Below are 16,020 nucleotides of genomic sequence, written 5' to 3'. Positions count from 1 at the left end.
GGAACAAAAAAAAAAAAAAAAAAATCACAGAGTCTCGTTTTAATTCAAGTGTTTTATTAGTCTGAATCAAACCGCAGCAGCCAGAAGGTGAAAGTGGCCTTTTTTCTCTCTATAAGTCTTGACATGAGAGACGGGATTTAAATTAAAAGCACGCACTGACAACTGAAAATAAACCTCAAACATGAACTAAAACCTAAAACCAAAATATATAAACATTATTTATAAGACTATGATTACAAGCTCTGCAGCAGTCTGAGAAATGAGGCTGTCCGATGACAATTGATCATTAAAACATGTTTATTGATTGTGAATTACACCCTCCCAGTATCTTTAATAAGGAGATGTGATCTTCATTCTGCAGATAGCGTCTTTTCTCATGATAGACCTGTAGAAACAGAGAAACCAGGACAGTTAATACTTTAAATCGTTTAAATCAACTGACTTAACATACTTAGACTAAGGCTCCCCCTTATGGCCACACTGGGTATTACAGGAGTTTAGAATAGTGCAAAGTCATTTGGCTTTGATATGTGAGCGACTAAGGGCTCATTCAAAGCCTCGATGCTTGCTGGGTTAAACTCCATTTAAAAAGAGAAAAATGAGACTGAAAAAGCAACAGCCTGATTTCGATCTATTTGATATGCATGAGGAAGATCCAGTACTTAAACAGAATTTTATGTGGAGCACAGGAGTATGCTGAAAATGTGCAACAGCTTATGCGTCTACCCCTCATGCGTAGTAAGTGTTTAGCTAGCATTTTGTAACTACATTCACTTTAAATAAATCAAATTACTAATAATGATTAAAAGCAACGACTATAAGACACAGCAGTCTCTTTTTATACAAAGCCTGGACATGTTTCACTCACCATTAGCAAACCTGCACTGTTTGAGCACCTCACTGAAGCCCTCGCAGAGCTTGAGGTCGGTCTGGTTTTGGGCGCACTCGACGAACTGCCTGAGCTCGTAGGAGCAGGCCTGCTGCTGTTGCTGCTGCTGAGGGGCCCCCTGCTGGTACATGGGCTGGGCCTGGTATGGCTCCTAATATACACAAGCCAGAGGATTAAATCATATGTGTGTTAAAGACCAAAACAGATTTTAAAGTGTCAGAACGAGTTTCAGTTTTGTATCAAAAAGATGGAATATCTTCCATCAATGACACAAAGTAAATATATTTACACATCTATCGATAAAAATGCTGAAATATCTAAAACTGCAATCCTCAATCTGCTCAAGTGCGTGTGGTTTCTCAGTCCTTTTTGTCATAAAGAAAAGCAGAGTAAATGACTGGTCATCACTCATATCTTAAAATCTACTATGAATGTAACTGCATAAAGATAATAGTGATGTACTGGGTTCAGGGTTAATGAGACAAACATCATTATGCATATTTCCCTGCATTTGTGTGAATGTAAATAAACCACGTTTGACCTTTGGACTTTTTCATAACTGAGGTTTTCCTTCAGCAGCTGTGTCTGTATTTTCAAAACACCCTGATCACATGTGTGTACACATAAAAAACCAGAACAAAAAAACAAACCCAGATTGAGCAGAGGGAGTAATTCATCTCTAATCAACCAGCACTGATTGCACTCAAGAGTCTTAATGAAAGCAAGATGATTCCTTCACTGCTTTTAGTTAAAAGTCTCAATATTCACAGTATTGTTTCCATCTGGCTGTTATTATACTGAGCTACCACAGTGCATGTAACTGCATCCATGCGTTACATAAAATGTGGTGTTTGTTTTTCACCTGCTCTGTGGTGCAAAGGCCCTGCATACCATGTCTCAGACACCCTAATCTTCCTTGAAACTGTTCCAGTCCTGTGGCTGGCTAAACCTGGGCTTACCTGGTATGTGACGTCAGGCTTGGCAGGCTCCGAGTGTCCTCCGCTGAAACCTCCAGTCATGGCGTGGCCGATTGTGTGGCCTACCGCGGAGCCTACTGCCACCCCAGCGGCTGTAGATGCCATCTGGGCAAACATACCCGGCTGCCTGGGCGCTGCGGCTGGCGTGCCGACAGCGGACGGAGGCACCTGCATCGGAGCCGGGGCGTAGGAGGGAGGGGGAGCAGCCCGGGCCATAGGTGGTGGGGATGGTGGAGCCCGGCTGTAACAAAAACGTTTTGTTAAGACCTTTTTAGTCCAAACACAATCAAAAACAGATATGAGCTGACATCTGTTATTCAAGCTTTTACTCTGAATCACTGCAAAGGTTTATGAAAGCTTAGATAAAGGTGAAGCTCTGATTCGGAGAATATCTCCACACTAGTAAGACAACAAAGAGCTACTTTCAGCTGATCACTTATTCACAGGCGAGAATAATATTCAGATGCTCTTCTTGATGCAACCACGAAGGGATTTGCGTCTCCTCCTGGGATCTGTTCTTCACTTGCTAAGAAAAAGTGTTATCCTGTAGCTGGATAAAGTAAGCCCACCTGTGCCCAAAGTGAACTTTAAACAACATGTCACTGTCGAAAATAATCAGTCTTTCCCTATGCAGCTTGGCCTTACAGGTGGAGACATTGGCACAAATTATTAAGCACCAAGAGTCAAAAGTGTTCTTGCAATTCTTAGTTTCAGCTATATATTCAGCTTAGTTTTGGATATATTTAGTGAAAGAGAAATGAGGGCACAGAGGGATTATACTTCCCACAAGGAGAAGAGAAAGAAATACTTCCAACCCTTGTGCGACTTATTTTATTATAACTCGGAAGAATAAAGTCTCAGTTTAGCTGCAGGTTAGAAGAAAAACTATAGAAGCTGATGCAACTCTACTGGCTTCGCTAGCATGTGGGGATTTTTACAGAGGAAACCACGATAAAGACAATGACCTTCATCATTTTCATAACACAGTAACTTTCTGAGCAATACCCAGATTAACCAGCAATTAAGGTTTAAATTGAAATTATCTTTATAAGCTACTTGAAGCACCTCATGACCTGCACTTTCCTAGCTAACATACGGCACTATGACATTACCTAAACGTTAGCATTTGTGCTAACTAAAAATATCTACTCTACCTTTCTTTAAAAAGGGGGAATTAAACCCTAAGTGTTACCTGGCTGGAGGGGGCATCCTCGACGTCCGGCTTCTGCTTCCTCTCGGCATGTTGAACACTTAGATCAGTTTACCTGCGGGTTTAAATAAAAACACACTGACGCTGTCACGCCGCTTTATATTCAGCGACCTTTAGACAATCCGGAACTTTCCTCGTGTTACATCATTTGTCTCCCGAGTAACTTCCGGTGTGCAGGATACACAACAAGGACGATTCCGCCAGGTGAGTGTTGTGTAACGCATTACGTTGTTCACCTAGGTTAGAATTGTTTTCTGTGCCATCAACAAAGTCTTAAACGGTTTTGCTTTATTCAATATTTGTCTTAAAAAATTGAACTCCGGTTTTTGATATTGTCATATAATATTATTTACATCTTTCATATTGTAGGATCAAGGTCGTCTCACATTGTGCTTCATATGTATTTCTTTGTCCTTTAAACTGTGTGTGTGTATATATATATATATATATATATATATATATATATATATATATATATATGTGTGTGTGTGTGTGTGTGTGTGTGTGTGTGTGTGTGTGTGTGTGTGTATTTTTATATATATGTATGTATTTTACCCACGAAATGCTGCATAAGGTTTATTCAGAACTTTAAATAAGAAGAAAATAACACATTTAAACGCATGTGTGTCATAAAATAAGTTAATTATTGTTTGCATGTGATTTAGTTTCTCTAAATCAGATATCATCCATGAATCTTCCATGTCTCCTCCTGCCTGGCACCTCTATCTTCAACATACACTATCCCTTCTTGATGCATTCTCAATCATCCAGGAAAGTAAATCTCCAAAAGTTGAATCTGTTCATCTGGACGCTACGTCCAGATGAACAGATTCAACTTTTGGAGATACACTATCCCTCCTCTGCACATGTCCAAACCTTTTCAGCCTTACCTCTCTAACTTTGTCTCCAGCTGCTGAACACAAGCTGTCCTTCTGAAACAATCACCTCTAATCTTGTCAATTCTGGTTACTCCCAATTAAAATCGGAACTTCAACTCTGCCCCACATGTTGTGTCCATCACTGCAGAACAGTGGAAAGAAATCAGAAGCTCTTTAGCAAAGTATATATTTGCATCTTTCACCCCTATTCTCAAAACTTGTATGGTGTCCAGTAACTGGAGATAATTTATCTGAATTTCAGGTGCAGGACCACACCTCATGCACTGGTATATGCCTCCTGCGCCACAAGCTGTTTGTACTCATTTTCATGCCCAACACTTCTCTCCTTTTTTTCCCAATTCAGTCACTTCTCATTAGATCTGCCTGGCCTGGGATCTGCTGCCAGTCCCCTCTGAGGCCGTTCCCAAACCGCAGCTTCAATTTGTGCTTTCTCAATCTGCTGTTATCAAACTTAAATAAGGATGTGGTCCCAGCTTGTTAAAAGCAATTCATAATCTTAAATTGATCAAGATGTTCTTTGCATCAGCCGTTACTTCAGTATTCCTAGAAGTCCTTTCTCACGCTTTCTCATCCAATTTCAGACTTAAACCACTTTCTCATGTTTTTTTTTTTTTTTTTGAAAATTCAAGAGGCCTTTTTGTCCAGGCTCTGAATCAACAGAGAAGAAAAGACAGATGTTAAAATAACATTTCCTAAAGTTCACAGGTACTTAATCTAATCCATAACTATCTGCAGAATTCAGATGGTTGAGGGTGGAGTTTCAGATAATAAAACAATTGAAACTGTTGTTTATTAAACTGGTGTACAAGATCTTGAAATTATTTCAATACATCACTGTGGACTACTAGAACTTCTGGTCAAAATGAGCTTTACCTTAGCACAACTTTGGGTTTGGCAAGATCAAAATTAAACATTGAAACCAGTTTATTCCAAATATATTTAAGATAATTAATATTTGGATGATCTTTTCCTTCTTTAGGCAGTTTAGACTTTGAAGTGGAAACACTGGGACTAGAGAGATGACTCAATGCTGTACCAAGGAGCTCTCTCAGGGGGAAGTGAGTCTTGGTTAATGTGTAACAATAAAACAACATTCTTAGATATTCAAAGTCACCCTTCATCAACTGGTCCTTTTAGTTTTTTAAGATGTAAGTGAGGCTTTTTCATTCCACATAAACATGTTTGCTATCTTATGAAATCACCTAAAAAAGGCAAGAGGAACTCTTGTCTCCAAAATGTGAAGTGAGCATAAAATATTCATGCAATAATCCTTAAAAAATGCTTTATGTAAATTGCACAAAATACCAACAGATGTGTGTTTCAGAGGTTTATTCTTAAACAAACCTACTGATAAATGTGGAAAGCCAACATTTTTTCCATTTTCTGCTCTTTTACCAAAATATCTGGTCATGTACCAGTACTTCATTGCTTTTATAGAAATGTACACAATCTGGTATGTGCATGACTTATAACTATAAATTATACACAGATTTATAACTACAAAATTATATACAGCACTTCCCAATCGTAGTTTACCTCGCAACAAGGATTTCAATAAAGCAAAATGATCACTTATTTCTTAAATTGATGAGTAAGGCCAAAAAGATGGACAAGTTAATCTTTTTTCCCTTTCTTCTTCTTATGCTTATGAGATTGTCCGCCTCCCCATCCCCCTCTGCTGCCTTTCGAGCGTCTCCCTGTCCATGCTGGCATAGGAGGCTCAATTTCCCCAGGTCGTCCTCCTCTGTCTGGTACGCTGCCCATCAACGTCTAGTGACAACAGTAAAAAAAAACAACAACAAAAAAAGTAAGAAAAGAAAAAGAAAATGTTTACTTAGCTGGAGTCAGAGGCATCTTCATTAAGGATCACAGACACATTCATGATTGTACCTTGTAAACAGAGGTGCTTGTTCCAGCTTTGACCGGGTCAATGAAGGACTGATCCTCTCTGGCAGCGAGCAGCAGAGATGGAGACACTTGGGAGGAGCCAATGAGGGACGCAAGATTAGGTGCCGAAGCCAGCGCAGCACTGCGCTCCTGTAAATAAAGGATGGACTGAATGGAGATGTCCGATATTTATCTTCTGCGTCACCAGCACATGCTCTGACGATGGCCTAAAGCCGACTGACATAAAAGTAGTCTGTTGCAGTTCAGTCAGACCACACGATGTCAGTGTTGTCCTAATAACGCAGTGATCTTGCAGACAGTAACAGACATTTACTGTATATAAAGATTCAACATAGCCTATAGGTCTAAAGAGTGAAGTAAAACTACTTTTTTTTTTCTCCTAATGGGAAATCCTCTGTTTGCAAGACGACATTAGACAAATGGGTTCTCACTAAATTTATGAGCCTTCCTAATGAATTTATCATCTCAGTCAGCAGTTTTAAGTCCTATTTACTGCAGCATGGCATTGATTTTATCAATTACGGCACCAAGTAGGATTTAAACAAAAGAAAAAGATGATGAATCAGGGAATGCCTAACTTGCAATCACTCCTGCATGAACACACATCCACCCTCCTTCAGTTTGAAGATGAAAATGATGACAGTCTCTCATGCCCTGTGGATGGAGATCTCACCCTGGAAGAGAGGTCTACATCCCGCTAGAAATATTACATTACTTTGAACAGCATTGTATTGATTTGAGAAACTCAGTACAAACTATGCCAATGTTCCCCCTCAGCATAACAGAGCCACAAGATCCCCTCACTCAAGAGATTAGGTTTTTCCTTTAATTTAACATCCATCTTTAGGGAACATCTATAGCATAATTAAAGTATTATGCATTTAGACATTAATTAAGCACATTTAGATTAAGTGTTGCTGGGTCAAGTAGATCTCCAGCCTAATGGAAGAAGCCCATTACGTCTTTACCGACTGAACAAAACTATCCAGCGATGCACAGTTTCATTAGACACTTGGCATTTTGCGCTGCTAATGATCCGATGCCTTCTGAGAAGTCTATTTGAAAGGTCAGTGTACTGTGAGTGTCTGGAATTGCAGCAAATAGATCAGAGTGTCCTGTTTCTTAACCTTTGTAAGAGCAGCTAAGAGAGCAGGGAGCAGTTGTGCAACCAGACCCAGATTCTCCGCTCACCACCAACAGCTGATGTCCTGACGAGTGCACTGCAGGCTGTAAACTGTAACTTTAATATTCACTCAACTCAGTGGTGGGTCTGAAATGATGCACTGGTGTTTAACTGTCAGCCAACCTGTGAAAGTTTTTAATGCTTTAAGTCAGTCGTGTCAAACTCAATCGCACAGGGGGCCAAAACTCAAGGCACACTTTAGGTCGCGGGCCAAACAAGATAAATATTTACACACTAAAACAATGTTTTTTAAACACAAATATGAATAAAAAACAGACAGGAATATTATTCCAGATTAAATAAACTTAAAAAAAAAATAAACTTTAACTTTAAATATTTTGCTCTTCATAAAAATATATCCTGTGAAAATTATGCAAGTTAGAAATATGAACATGCTGCCAAAAACCACAGAAAAAATAAATGACAGCATACACAAGGTTGGAGCCGCATCTAGACGGAGCTGGGACATTGCTTCAGGAATGGAACTAATAAACTCTTCGGGCCATTCAGTGTCTTACTTTCCCTTGAGTGTATCATTACACTGCAGCTCCAACTGACATCTGACACTGATTTCCTTGCTGAGCTCAAAAACTCTATTGAGAATTTTTATCCCAACTCTGAATCTATTTCCCACATAAAAGACTGAAATTGACGGTGATTTAAACCTTTAGCTCAGATAAAATTTACGGTCCGCGTTACGGTGATCATTACATGCTCCATTTTTAGGACTTTACCACACAGCCTTTCCTGGTGTATGATGCAGTGATATGCTGTTAACTCACCAGCAGGGGCGGATCTAGAAGGGTGGCATGGGGTGGCAAGTGCCACCCTAAAATGATCCCTTGCCACCCCAAGTGCCACCCCAGTTTTGCATATGATAGTGTTGTTTATTAAAATAAGATAGCATTAACAGTTTGAGCGTAGTTACAGTCAACAGTGAATATAAATGCTAAAACTGAATATACTGCATAGTGTTCCCCCCTCTCCACCATTAACAAATGGTTCAGCCCATAGCAGGAGCAGCTTTTTTCTTGTTTTCAGATGCTCATGATTGTGCCAGAGCACATTTTGAACAACATCATGGGAATTTCGGATTTTACACAGGTGGTTGGATGTTACACTCTGGAAATTGAAGGAAGGTGAGTGTTATTAACCCTCTGTGGTCCACGGACACGCTGCACCTCCAAATCACATGACTATTTTAAGCTGACACAGCAACAAGCTGCAGCCACGCTGAGTCTCTATTTCAGCCCACATTGAAAGTTCGGACTTCAAAGTTTTTAAATTTTAATTACAGGCCAGTAAATCCAGAGTTATGATAATATATATAAGCCACGCTTTTTTCTAAATACTGTCGTCACGTTTTTTATGTGTGTATTTTAAGCGTTTTCTAAGGACAGCGCGAAAACAGTAAAGAAAGGAAAAGAAGCCACCTCTTTCCCATCGGTGGAAAAATGTACCATGTCAACCAATTTAAAAAAAAGTCAACATGTGGGATTTGGTTGTTTAGGGAGAGGGGAGAGTTTTTAGAGTGACGGTAACGGCAGCGAGACAGAGCGAGCGAGTGAGAGAGAGGGAGAGAGAGAGAGAGTTTTTAGATGTGGGAGATTTGTGACGTTTAGTGTGGAGTGTATACTTAGTGTGTTGTGTTGTCTTGTGTAGTTGTTCTGTTGTGTAGTCGTTTTGTTTTGTGTGTCAATGAGGGCACTAATGAATGTCACAAAGGCACATTTGCAATGTAAACATTGTCACTAAGTAGAAAACCAGCGGAGTGATACACCTGCTGCTGTCAGGCCTGCAGGTTTATCCCTGTGCTGTTCTCCTCTGTCTTTTGGTGGAAAAACTTTTTTTTTTACTGGCACACATCATTTGTGGGGCATCTTATTGCGACACCTGATTGTTCTCTCATTTTAGTTTTAGTAGTATTTTTAAATGGTTGTACAAAATGAAAAAAAATGGCAGGTGTATTGGCTGCATTTTTAGATAAATAGTTGTATATGTTTACAAAATGTACAATTTATATTTGCATTTCAAGTTATAAAAATTTACTCAACATGTCTGTGGTTTTTTTTACAGTAAAAAAAATACTACTAGGATTTTAAGTTCTTTGTGTGATTTCAGATCAGTAATACTAATGCAGTATGTCAGTGAAAAAAAACAACAAAATTCAGTTGAGCTGAAAAGAATGATACCAAACAAGGCAAGAGGGAAAAAAAATAAAATGAAACAATTTGAGGGTGAAATACAAACGTAAACTCAAAAGGAGTCAAAAACAGCCGGTTGTATTTCAGACTTCAGTGGGTTAATCCAACAAATCATGAAAAATTAGGTTTAAATTTTTGTTCGTGACAGTGCAGATTTCTGACATTTTGTGTAATTTAAGCATTAGGGCTGCCACAAACGATTATTTTGATAGTCGACTAGTCACCGATTATTTTTGCGATTAGTCGACTAATCGGATCATGCATCCATTGGACGTAAAACGTACAGCTTATTGCACCAGCAGCATCTGCTCTTATATAACATTAGCTTACAGTTTTAAGTGTTTAGGGTATGTGCTAACTAAAAATAAAGACAAGATGATAGTTTATTAAATTTAATGAGATTTACAGATTGTTTCGGTAAAGTTTAATAAACTCCTTGCTATCTAAAATATAACGGGACACCGGAGTATATTCTCGAACATCTCACACTTCTGATAATCAGTTGTCTGCTTGACGTTTCAGTCGTGTATAAACTATAACTTTAATCTCAGCCAAACCGATTTACTCAGGAACAAATAAAATACTCAAAAAAAGGCCAAACAATAACATTTTTAAGTTATCTAACTGACTTTTTAACCTGAGTAGCGAAAGACAGTGGTGGGTTTGAAAACGATTTGCCGGGAGTCCGGTGTTCTCACGGGCTCTAGTGAGCCTTGCCCCCGGCTAGCTATCGAGCTAGTGGGTAACAGACGTCTCCGAAAACGTGGGAGCGCTTTTGAAAATATGCAGTGTCTTGATAAACTGAGCAAATATTTGAGGTTTACACAGCTACATTCTCGCCTGAAAATATGTTAAACGTTTATTTTGTGACCCAGAAAGATTAATAAGAGTAATATTAAAACTAACTAGCTGCCGCCATTGTTGAAAACTGAGCAGGGGCCGCTATGAATTCTGGGACACTGCTGCTTCTTCTTCTTTGAGTGTAACGGCAGCTGGCATCCTTGTACATGCAGTGCTGCCATCTTCTGTTTCAGTCCGTTATTACACTCTTAAATCCTACTACTTATTCCTGCGTCTTTTGTGATCTTACAAAGCTTCAAACGATGCGTCGACTATTAAATCAGTCGTCGACGATTTTGATAGTCGACGTAATCGTGACTAGTCGACTAATCGTGGCAGCCCTATTAAGCATCAAACAATGTGATTGTTTACTAACAAAAAAAACAGTGTGAAACTTAAGTTAGACTTGTGTTTGTAAATGAACCGCCCCATGTTGTGTAGCTTTCTGGGTTTTATACTTATTGGGCTACATATTTATTTATTATACAGGCTATACAGTACATAAGATCAAAACTCACATGTTTTATGTAACTAAAGTGTTTAATTATGTGGGCTACAGACAATAATTAAGTTATAGACTATATTTATATGAAAAATGTGTATACAGGGAGTGCAGAATTATTAGGCAAGTTGTATTTTTGAGGAATAATTTTATTATTGAACAACAACCATGTTCTCAATGAACCCAAAAAACTCATTAATATCAAAGCTGAATGTTTTTGGAAGTAGTTTTAGTTTGTTTTAGTTTTAGCTATTTTAGGGGATATCTGTGTGTGCAGGTGACTATTACTGTGCATAATTATTAGGCAACTTAACAAAAAACAAATATATACCCATTTCAATTATTTATTTTACCAGTGAAACCAATATAACATCTCCACATTCACAAATATACATTTCTGACATTCAAAAACAAAACAAAAACAAATCAGCGACCAATATAGCCACCTTTCTTTGCAAGGACACTCAAAAGCCTGCCATCCATGGATTCTGTCAGTGTTTTGATCTGTTCACCATCAACATTGCGTGCAGCAGCAACCACAGCCTCCCAGACACTGTTCAGAGAGGTGTACTGTTTTCCTCCTTGTAAATCTCACATTTGATGATGGACCACAGGTTCTCAATGGGGTTCAGATCAGGTGAACAAGGAGGCCATGTCATTAGTTTTTCTTCTTTTATACCCTTTCTTGCCAGCCACGCTGTGGAGTACTTGGACGCGTGTGATGGAGCATTGTCCTGCATGAAAATCATGTTTTTCTTGAAGGATGCAGACTTCTTCCTGTACCACTGCTTGAAGAAGGTGTCTTCCAGAAACTGGCAGTAGGACTGGGAGTTGAGCTTGACTCCATCCTCAACCCGAAAAGGTCCCACAAGCTCATCTTTGATGATACCAGCCCAAACCAGTACTCCACCTCCACCTTGCTGGCGTCTGAGTCGGACTGGAGCTCTCTGCCCTTTACCAATCCAGCCACGGGCCCATCCATCTGGCCCATCAAGACTCACTCTCATTTCATCAGTCCATAAAACTTTAGAAAAATCAGTCTTGAGATATTTCTTGGCCCAGTCTTGACGTTTCAGCTTGTGTGTCTTGTTCAGTGGTGGTCGTCTTTCAGCCTTTCTTACCTCGGCCATGTCTCTGAGTATTGCACACCTTGTGCTTTTGGGCACTCCAGTGATGTTGCAGCTCTGAAATATGGCCAAACTGGTGGCAAGTGGCGTCTTGGCAGCTGCACGCTTGACTTTTCTCAGTTCATGGGCAGTTATTTTGCGCCTTGGTTTTTCCACACGCTTATGCGACCCTGTTGACTATTTTGAATGAAACGCTTGATTGTTCGATGATCACGCTTCAGAAGCTTTGCAATTTTAAGACTGCTGCATCCCTCTGCAAGATATCTCACTATTTTTGACTTTTCTGAGCCTGTCAAGTCCTTCTTTTGACCCATTTTGCCAAAGGAAAGGAAGTTGCCTAATAATTATGCACACCTGATATAGGGTGTTGATGTCATTAGACCACACCCCTTCTCATTACAGAGATGCACATCACCTAATATGCTTAATTGGTAGTAGGCTTTCAAGCCTATACAGCTTGGAGTAAGATGTTACGAAATCAGTTTTACCCCGGTTCTTTTATTCGTCGAGGGATCCAGAGATGGCACCGGAACTCAGTAGTTATTTTTACAAAATCTTTATTCATCTTTATTCATCTTCATTTAAGCATGCACTTCTAGAAGGGAAGACGAGGCCGGTGTCCCTCTGAAACAATCTTCACCCCTTTGTTAGTTCCAGGCAGCTTTATAGAGGCGACCCCATCATAAATCCCCCATGGTGTGCTCCAAACTCTGTCTCTGTGTGTATGCACGAGCACATGAGTGCCTGTGTGTGCATACCTGGTATGTGCGTGCACGTGAGTGAGTGTGCATATAGCTGTGGGAGTATATTAGTTAAAACACTGTGGGTGTGTGTCTCTTCCTAGGGGCCATAAATACCATCTCCCCTCCAGACCACAGTTATCCAGTTACAAATCTACTTCTAAGCTCATGACACAATCAGGCCTTTGTTTATATCTAGGGCAGTGTCAGTGTCTCTACCATAATTCTACATTCTATCTTAACACATTTCTAAACTCTAAAGCAAACTAAACATTCCTACATGTCTAAACTCTAAAATAAGCTAAACATTTCTACAAAGACAACATGCATGAACAGGATGATGTGGACAAAATACTCATTTGCCTAATAATTCTGCACTCCCTGTATTTTTGTCATCTTTTGACAAGTTGTGTGATTACAGCCACCTTTTTGCTCTGCAAGAAAGTCATGTATTCTCCCTTGGTTTCTGAACTGCTGACACACTTTGCAGTAATGGAAGCTTTCACTGACCTTTGAGCGTCTGTCCTGGCTGAATCTGCACAGCGAAACCAAAGTCAGTGAGTTTGATGTTCATGTAGTCGTCTAAAAGGATGTTCTCGGGCTTCAGGTCCCGATGAACAATGTTGTGGGTGTGGAGAAACTGGACCACCTCCAATAGAGACCGCATGATCTTCCTAAAGCCAACACGTAAAAACCTTTAAAGAGTCCTTTTAAAAGTTAGCATAATTTATCTGTTTTTTTGTTAAATAACATGCTCACTGACCGCGTTTCCTTCTCGCTCAGTGTAACTTTTTCTGTGAGGTAGTCAAAAAGTTCACCCCTCTTCATTCTGGGAAAAAGAAACTAAAAGTTTTGGTTGATTTTCACATAAATACCTGTTCAGGAATCATCCATGTGAAACACTTACAGGTCAAAAACCAGGAAGAAGAAGGCCTTGGACTCATAGCAGTCTTTGAGCTGAACTGGAGAAGAGAGTTAATTTGATATTTGGCCATGTTAGAAGAAAAAAGTTTAAACAAACCCAAGTTTTCCCAGTCAAACTGATTAACTGAAGCATGCGTACTGATGTTCTCCTGTCCGTAGACTTTCTTGAGGATGTCGATCTCCTTCACCGTCGCCTCTCTGATCTCTTCGATCTCCTGTGCCGTCATCTTGTCGGAGGGGGTGATGTCGATGATCTTCACCGCGTACTCCTGAGAGGTCCGCTTGTCGACGCAGCGGCGCACCACGCTGCTCACTCCCCTGAGGATGAAAAAAACACATCAGCCGTCCGAGCTGCACATCTGTTGTTTTTAGGTTTGGGTAGGAGGGCAACTTGTGATAACTGCTGGATAAAGTGTTCTGTGAGAGTCACAGTGTCTTTCATCATGAATCATGTGTTTAACTGTTTCAAAACAGCACTGTTTTTGGTAAGAAATCAGTGACATGGTCAGACTAAAGGAAAGTATTGTGTGTTTTTACCATCTTACCAGTCTGACAGAGCAAGTAAAAACAGTGAAGAATGTGCTTGTCATGAAGATTGTCTTGTTTATCATTAACGTCCAGGAAAACAGACAAAAACATCAAGTAAGCAAACTGAAAACCTTACAGCTGAAATTAAATTCGGAGGGCGATTTATGAATGAACAAGAGAAACTTCAGGGTGACCACAGTAAAGGAACTCCAGTGACTTTTCTCTGAATGAAGAATACTAGAATAAGGGCACATTGTCCACATCCTGTGACCTCCTGACCTGCATGTGGGAAAAGGGGGTGAAATTACATAATCTATCAGCCTGACGGCCAACACTTTGTCTGAAGCGTGCTGATGTTAATAAATGTGGCCTCCTTGGATAATGTGTCTTACGTAACAGCACCACCCTCTGACAGCTGGTGGACTGAATGACAATGAGCAGGCCCTGGCTCGGCTCCCATTTCTCAGGGGCTTGTGGGAAACTTTGGGGAAAGTGCTTGTTCTGTGCAGAGAATGATAACTGTTTGAACTGAGGTCTAAATCTGAGGTGTGTTGTAACATTAAATGAGTCTCTACAAACTAATAGCAAGTAAATATTTCACCATTTTTTGTGTTCTGCCTTGTTACTCTTTGAAGTTACTTTGTGTAAACTCTGAAGAAGAGACGAGTTGGGTTAAATTCACAAACAATAAACCATTATTGTTTTTTGGGGTTTTGCTCAAGTGGATCTTTATCCTGGAACCCACACATGTGGCTACATATAGGTCTAGTTTACCTAATCTTTAAGAGGTAAAACTGTGCACTCTTTAGTCCAAAGTCTAATGGAGAGTTTTCTGCTCAGCTCAGTTGGGTGAACCTCTGCTGTGGGTCACGTTACGATGACGGTTTCGTAAACATACCTTCCCAGAATCTCCTTGGGCTCATACTTGTCGTAGAACTCTTTGGCTCCCACCCAGTCAGGGATCTCCTCCTCCTTGGTCATGTTTCCAGCTCAAGGCTAATAGTACAGAAGTGTCTCCTTTTGCAGCTGACCTCAGGCTGCAGGCAGAACATGCATTCAAAACAGCAGCATTTTCACTAAACACAGCTCTACTTTAAGGCTTTTTGCTAGAGATGGCACGATACCACTTTTTTTATGTCCGATACCGATATCATAAATTTGGATATCTGCCGATAACGATATGAATCCGATATAGTGTGTTTTAATCAATAAAACTGTTTTTTTAATATCTTGCTGCATTTCGTATAAGTTCATACTCAAGTTTAAATAAACAACAACATTAAAGCTATTTTGTTATACCTGTATGTAAAAAATACACTGCACCCAAAATATTTCATAGTTCAGCAACACTGATCAATCTAATAAATTTAAACCTACTCCATCCTCCTTATTCTGCTATTTTAAAGAGTACTTAGCAGAAATATTAAGCAACCTAACTAATAGGGTTGCAAACTCCCAGCAAAAGAAAATAGGGAACCACCCCCCACCCTCCACCTGATGATGCTTAATTGATGTAATCAACTTTAAGTTGATGCAGGGTGAAAAAAAAATGCACAGAAATAAATTATTTTTCAAGAATAATTAAATAGATTCAACATCTTTCTTCAATAGAATTGCAGACTGCACAGATGGTATCTCCCCAAAGGAAAAAGTACTATAGCTTACTAGGGTATATTAGACTTAACAGTTACTATATACAGTAATGGACTTCTATACATTTTACATCGGATTAAAACTTTGGGTGTAAGATTCAGATAATTATTTATTAAAAGCTAGACATTTTAAATGAGAATAAGAAAGAAAAGTATGTCTTTGTGCCCCCTTTTCCCTGTTCATGCCCTATCGGCCCCCCTGGCTAAACTTTGCCAGATCTGCCCCTGCACAGTTACCAGCCGTCAGCTACGTAGAAAAGGATCCTGGTGTAGAAAGTAATATTAAATAAATTCTAACAACAGCTTATCAAGGTTAAACGTGCTGCTGTTGTTCAGCCGCTGGTTTCCTCTTTCTGGTGCAAAGTGGGCCAAAAACAAAGAAGAGAGATGGACTCACGACAGAAAAGCCGATCAGCTGATCATTAAGCAGTTTCACG

The 16,020-nt window shown here is 39.7% G+C and overlaps 2 protein-coding genes and 1 long non-coding RNA gene across 3 annotated transcripts; 1 reads left to right on the top strand and 2 right to left on the bottom strand.

The window, feature by feature from the left end:
* Window positions 1-37: 37 nt before the first annotated feature.
* chchd2 (coiled-coil-helix-coiled-coil-helix domain containing 2) lies at window positions 38-3,219 on the bottom strand. Its single transcript, XM_031732626.2, has 4 exons — window positions 3,059-3,219; window positions 1,849-2,107; window positions 869-1,040; window positions 38-385 (listed from the first exon to the last, which is right to left on the bottom strand). The coding sequence occupies exons 1-4, from the start codon at window positions 3,106-3,108 to the stop codon at window positions 375-377; spliced, it is 492 nt and encodes a 163-aa protein (XP_031588486.2). The 5' UTR covers window positions 3,109-3,219; the 3' UTR covers window positions 38-374.
* A 2,070-nt stretch (window positions 3,220-5,289) lies between these two features.
* On the bottom strand, window positions 5,290-15,022 carry LOC120443663 (phosphorylase b kinase gamma catalytic chain, skeletal muscle/heart isoform-like). Its single transcript, XM_039622862.1, has 7 exons — window positions 14,830-15,022; window positions 13,543-13,721; window positions 13,387-13,441; window positions 13,243-13,308; window positions 12,990-13,153; window positions 5,866-6,012; window positions 5,290-5,745 (listed from the first exon to the last, which is right to left on the bottom strand). The coding sequence occupies exons 1-6, from the start codon at window positions 14,910-14,912 to the stop codon at window positions 5,981-5,983; spliced, it is 579 nt and encodes a 192-aa protein (XP_039478796.1). The 5' UTR covers window positions 14,913-15,022; the 3' UTR covers window positions 5,290-5,745; window positions 5,866-5,980.
* On the top strand, window positions 8,148-14,536 carry LOC120443667. Its single transcript, XR_005615580.1, has 2 exons — window positions 8,148-8,205; window positions 13,563-14,536. It is a non-coding gene; the product is annotated as an uncharacterized LOC120443667 (long non-coding RNA).
* Window positions 15,023-16,020: the final 998 nt, after the last annotated feature.

The sequence above is a fragment of the Oreochromis aureus genome, linkage group 14 (assembly GCF_013358895.1).
Source record: "Oreochromis aureus strain Israel breed Guangdong linkage group 14, ZZ_aureus, whole genome shotgun sequence".
Classification (NCBI taxonomy): Eukaryota; Metazoa; Chordata; class Actinopteri; order Cichliformes; family Cichlidae; genus Oreochromis; species Oreochromis aureus.
The sequence above is the reverse complement of the archived record's forward strand: the minus strand, read 5'-3'. Positions and strand labels throughout refer to the sequence as shown.

What these genes read in the sequence shown, in the direction of transcription:
- chchd2 (XM_031732626.2), bottom strand. Translation starts at nt 3,108, where the DNA reads ATGCCGAGAGGAAGCAGAAGCCGGACGTCGAGGATGCCCCCTCCAGCC. An exon ending in AGGATGCCCCCTCCAGCCAG is followed by an intron (nt 2,108 to 3,058) that starts GTAACACTTAGG and finishes TTTTTGTTACAG; the next exon opens with CCGGGCTCCACCATCCCCAC. An exon ending in AGCCTGACGTCACATACCAG is followed by an intron (nt 1,041 to 1,848) that starts GTAAGCCCAGGT and finishes TGTGTATATTAG; the next exon opens with GAGCCATACCAGGCCCAGCC.
- LOC120443663 (XM_039622862.1), bottom strand. Translation starts at nt 14,912, where the DNA reads ATGACCAAGGAGGAGGAGATCCCTGACTGGGTGGGAGCCAAAGAGTTC. An exon ending in CCCAAGGAGATTCTGGGAAG is followed by an intron (nt 13,722 to 14,829) that starts GTATGTTTACGA and finishes TTTCATCCTCAG; the next exon opens with GGGAGTGAGCAGCGTGGTGC. An exon ending in TTCTTCCTGGTTTTTGACCT is followed by an intron (nt 13,309 to 13,386) that starts GTAAGTGTTTCA and finishes TCTTTTTCCCAG; the next exon opens with AATGAAGAGGGGTGAACTTT.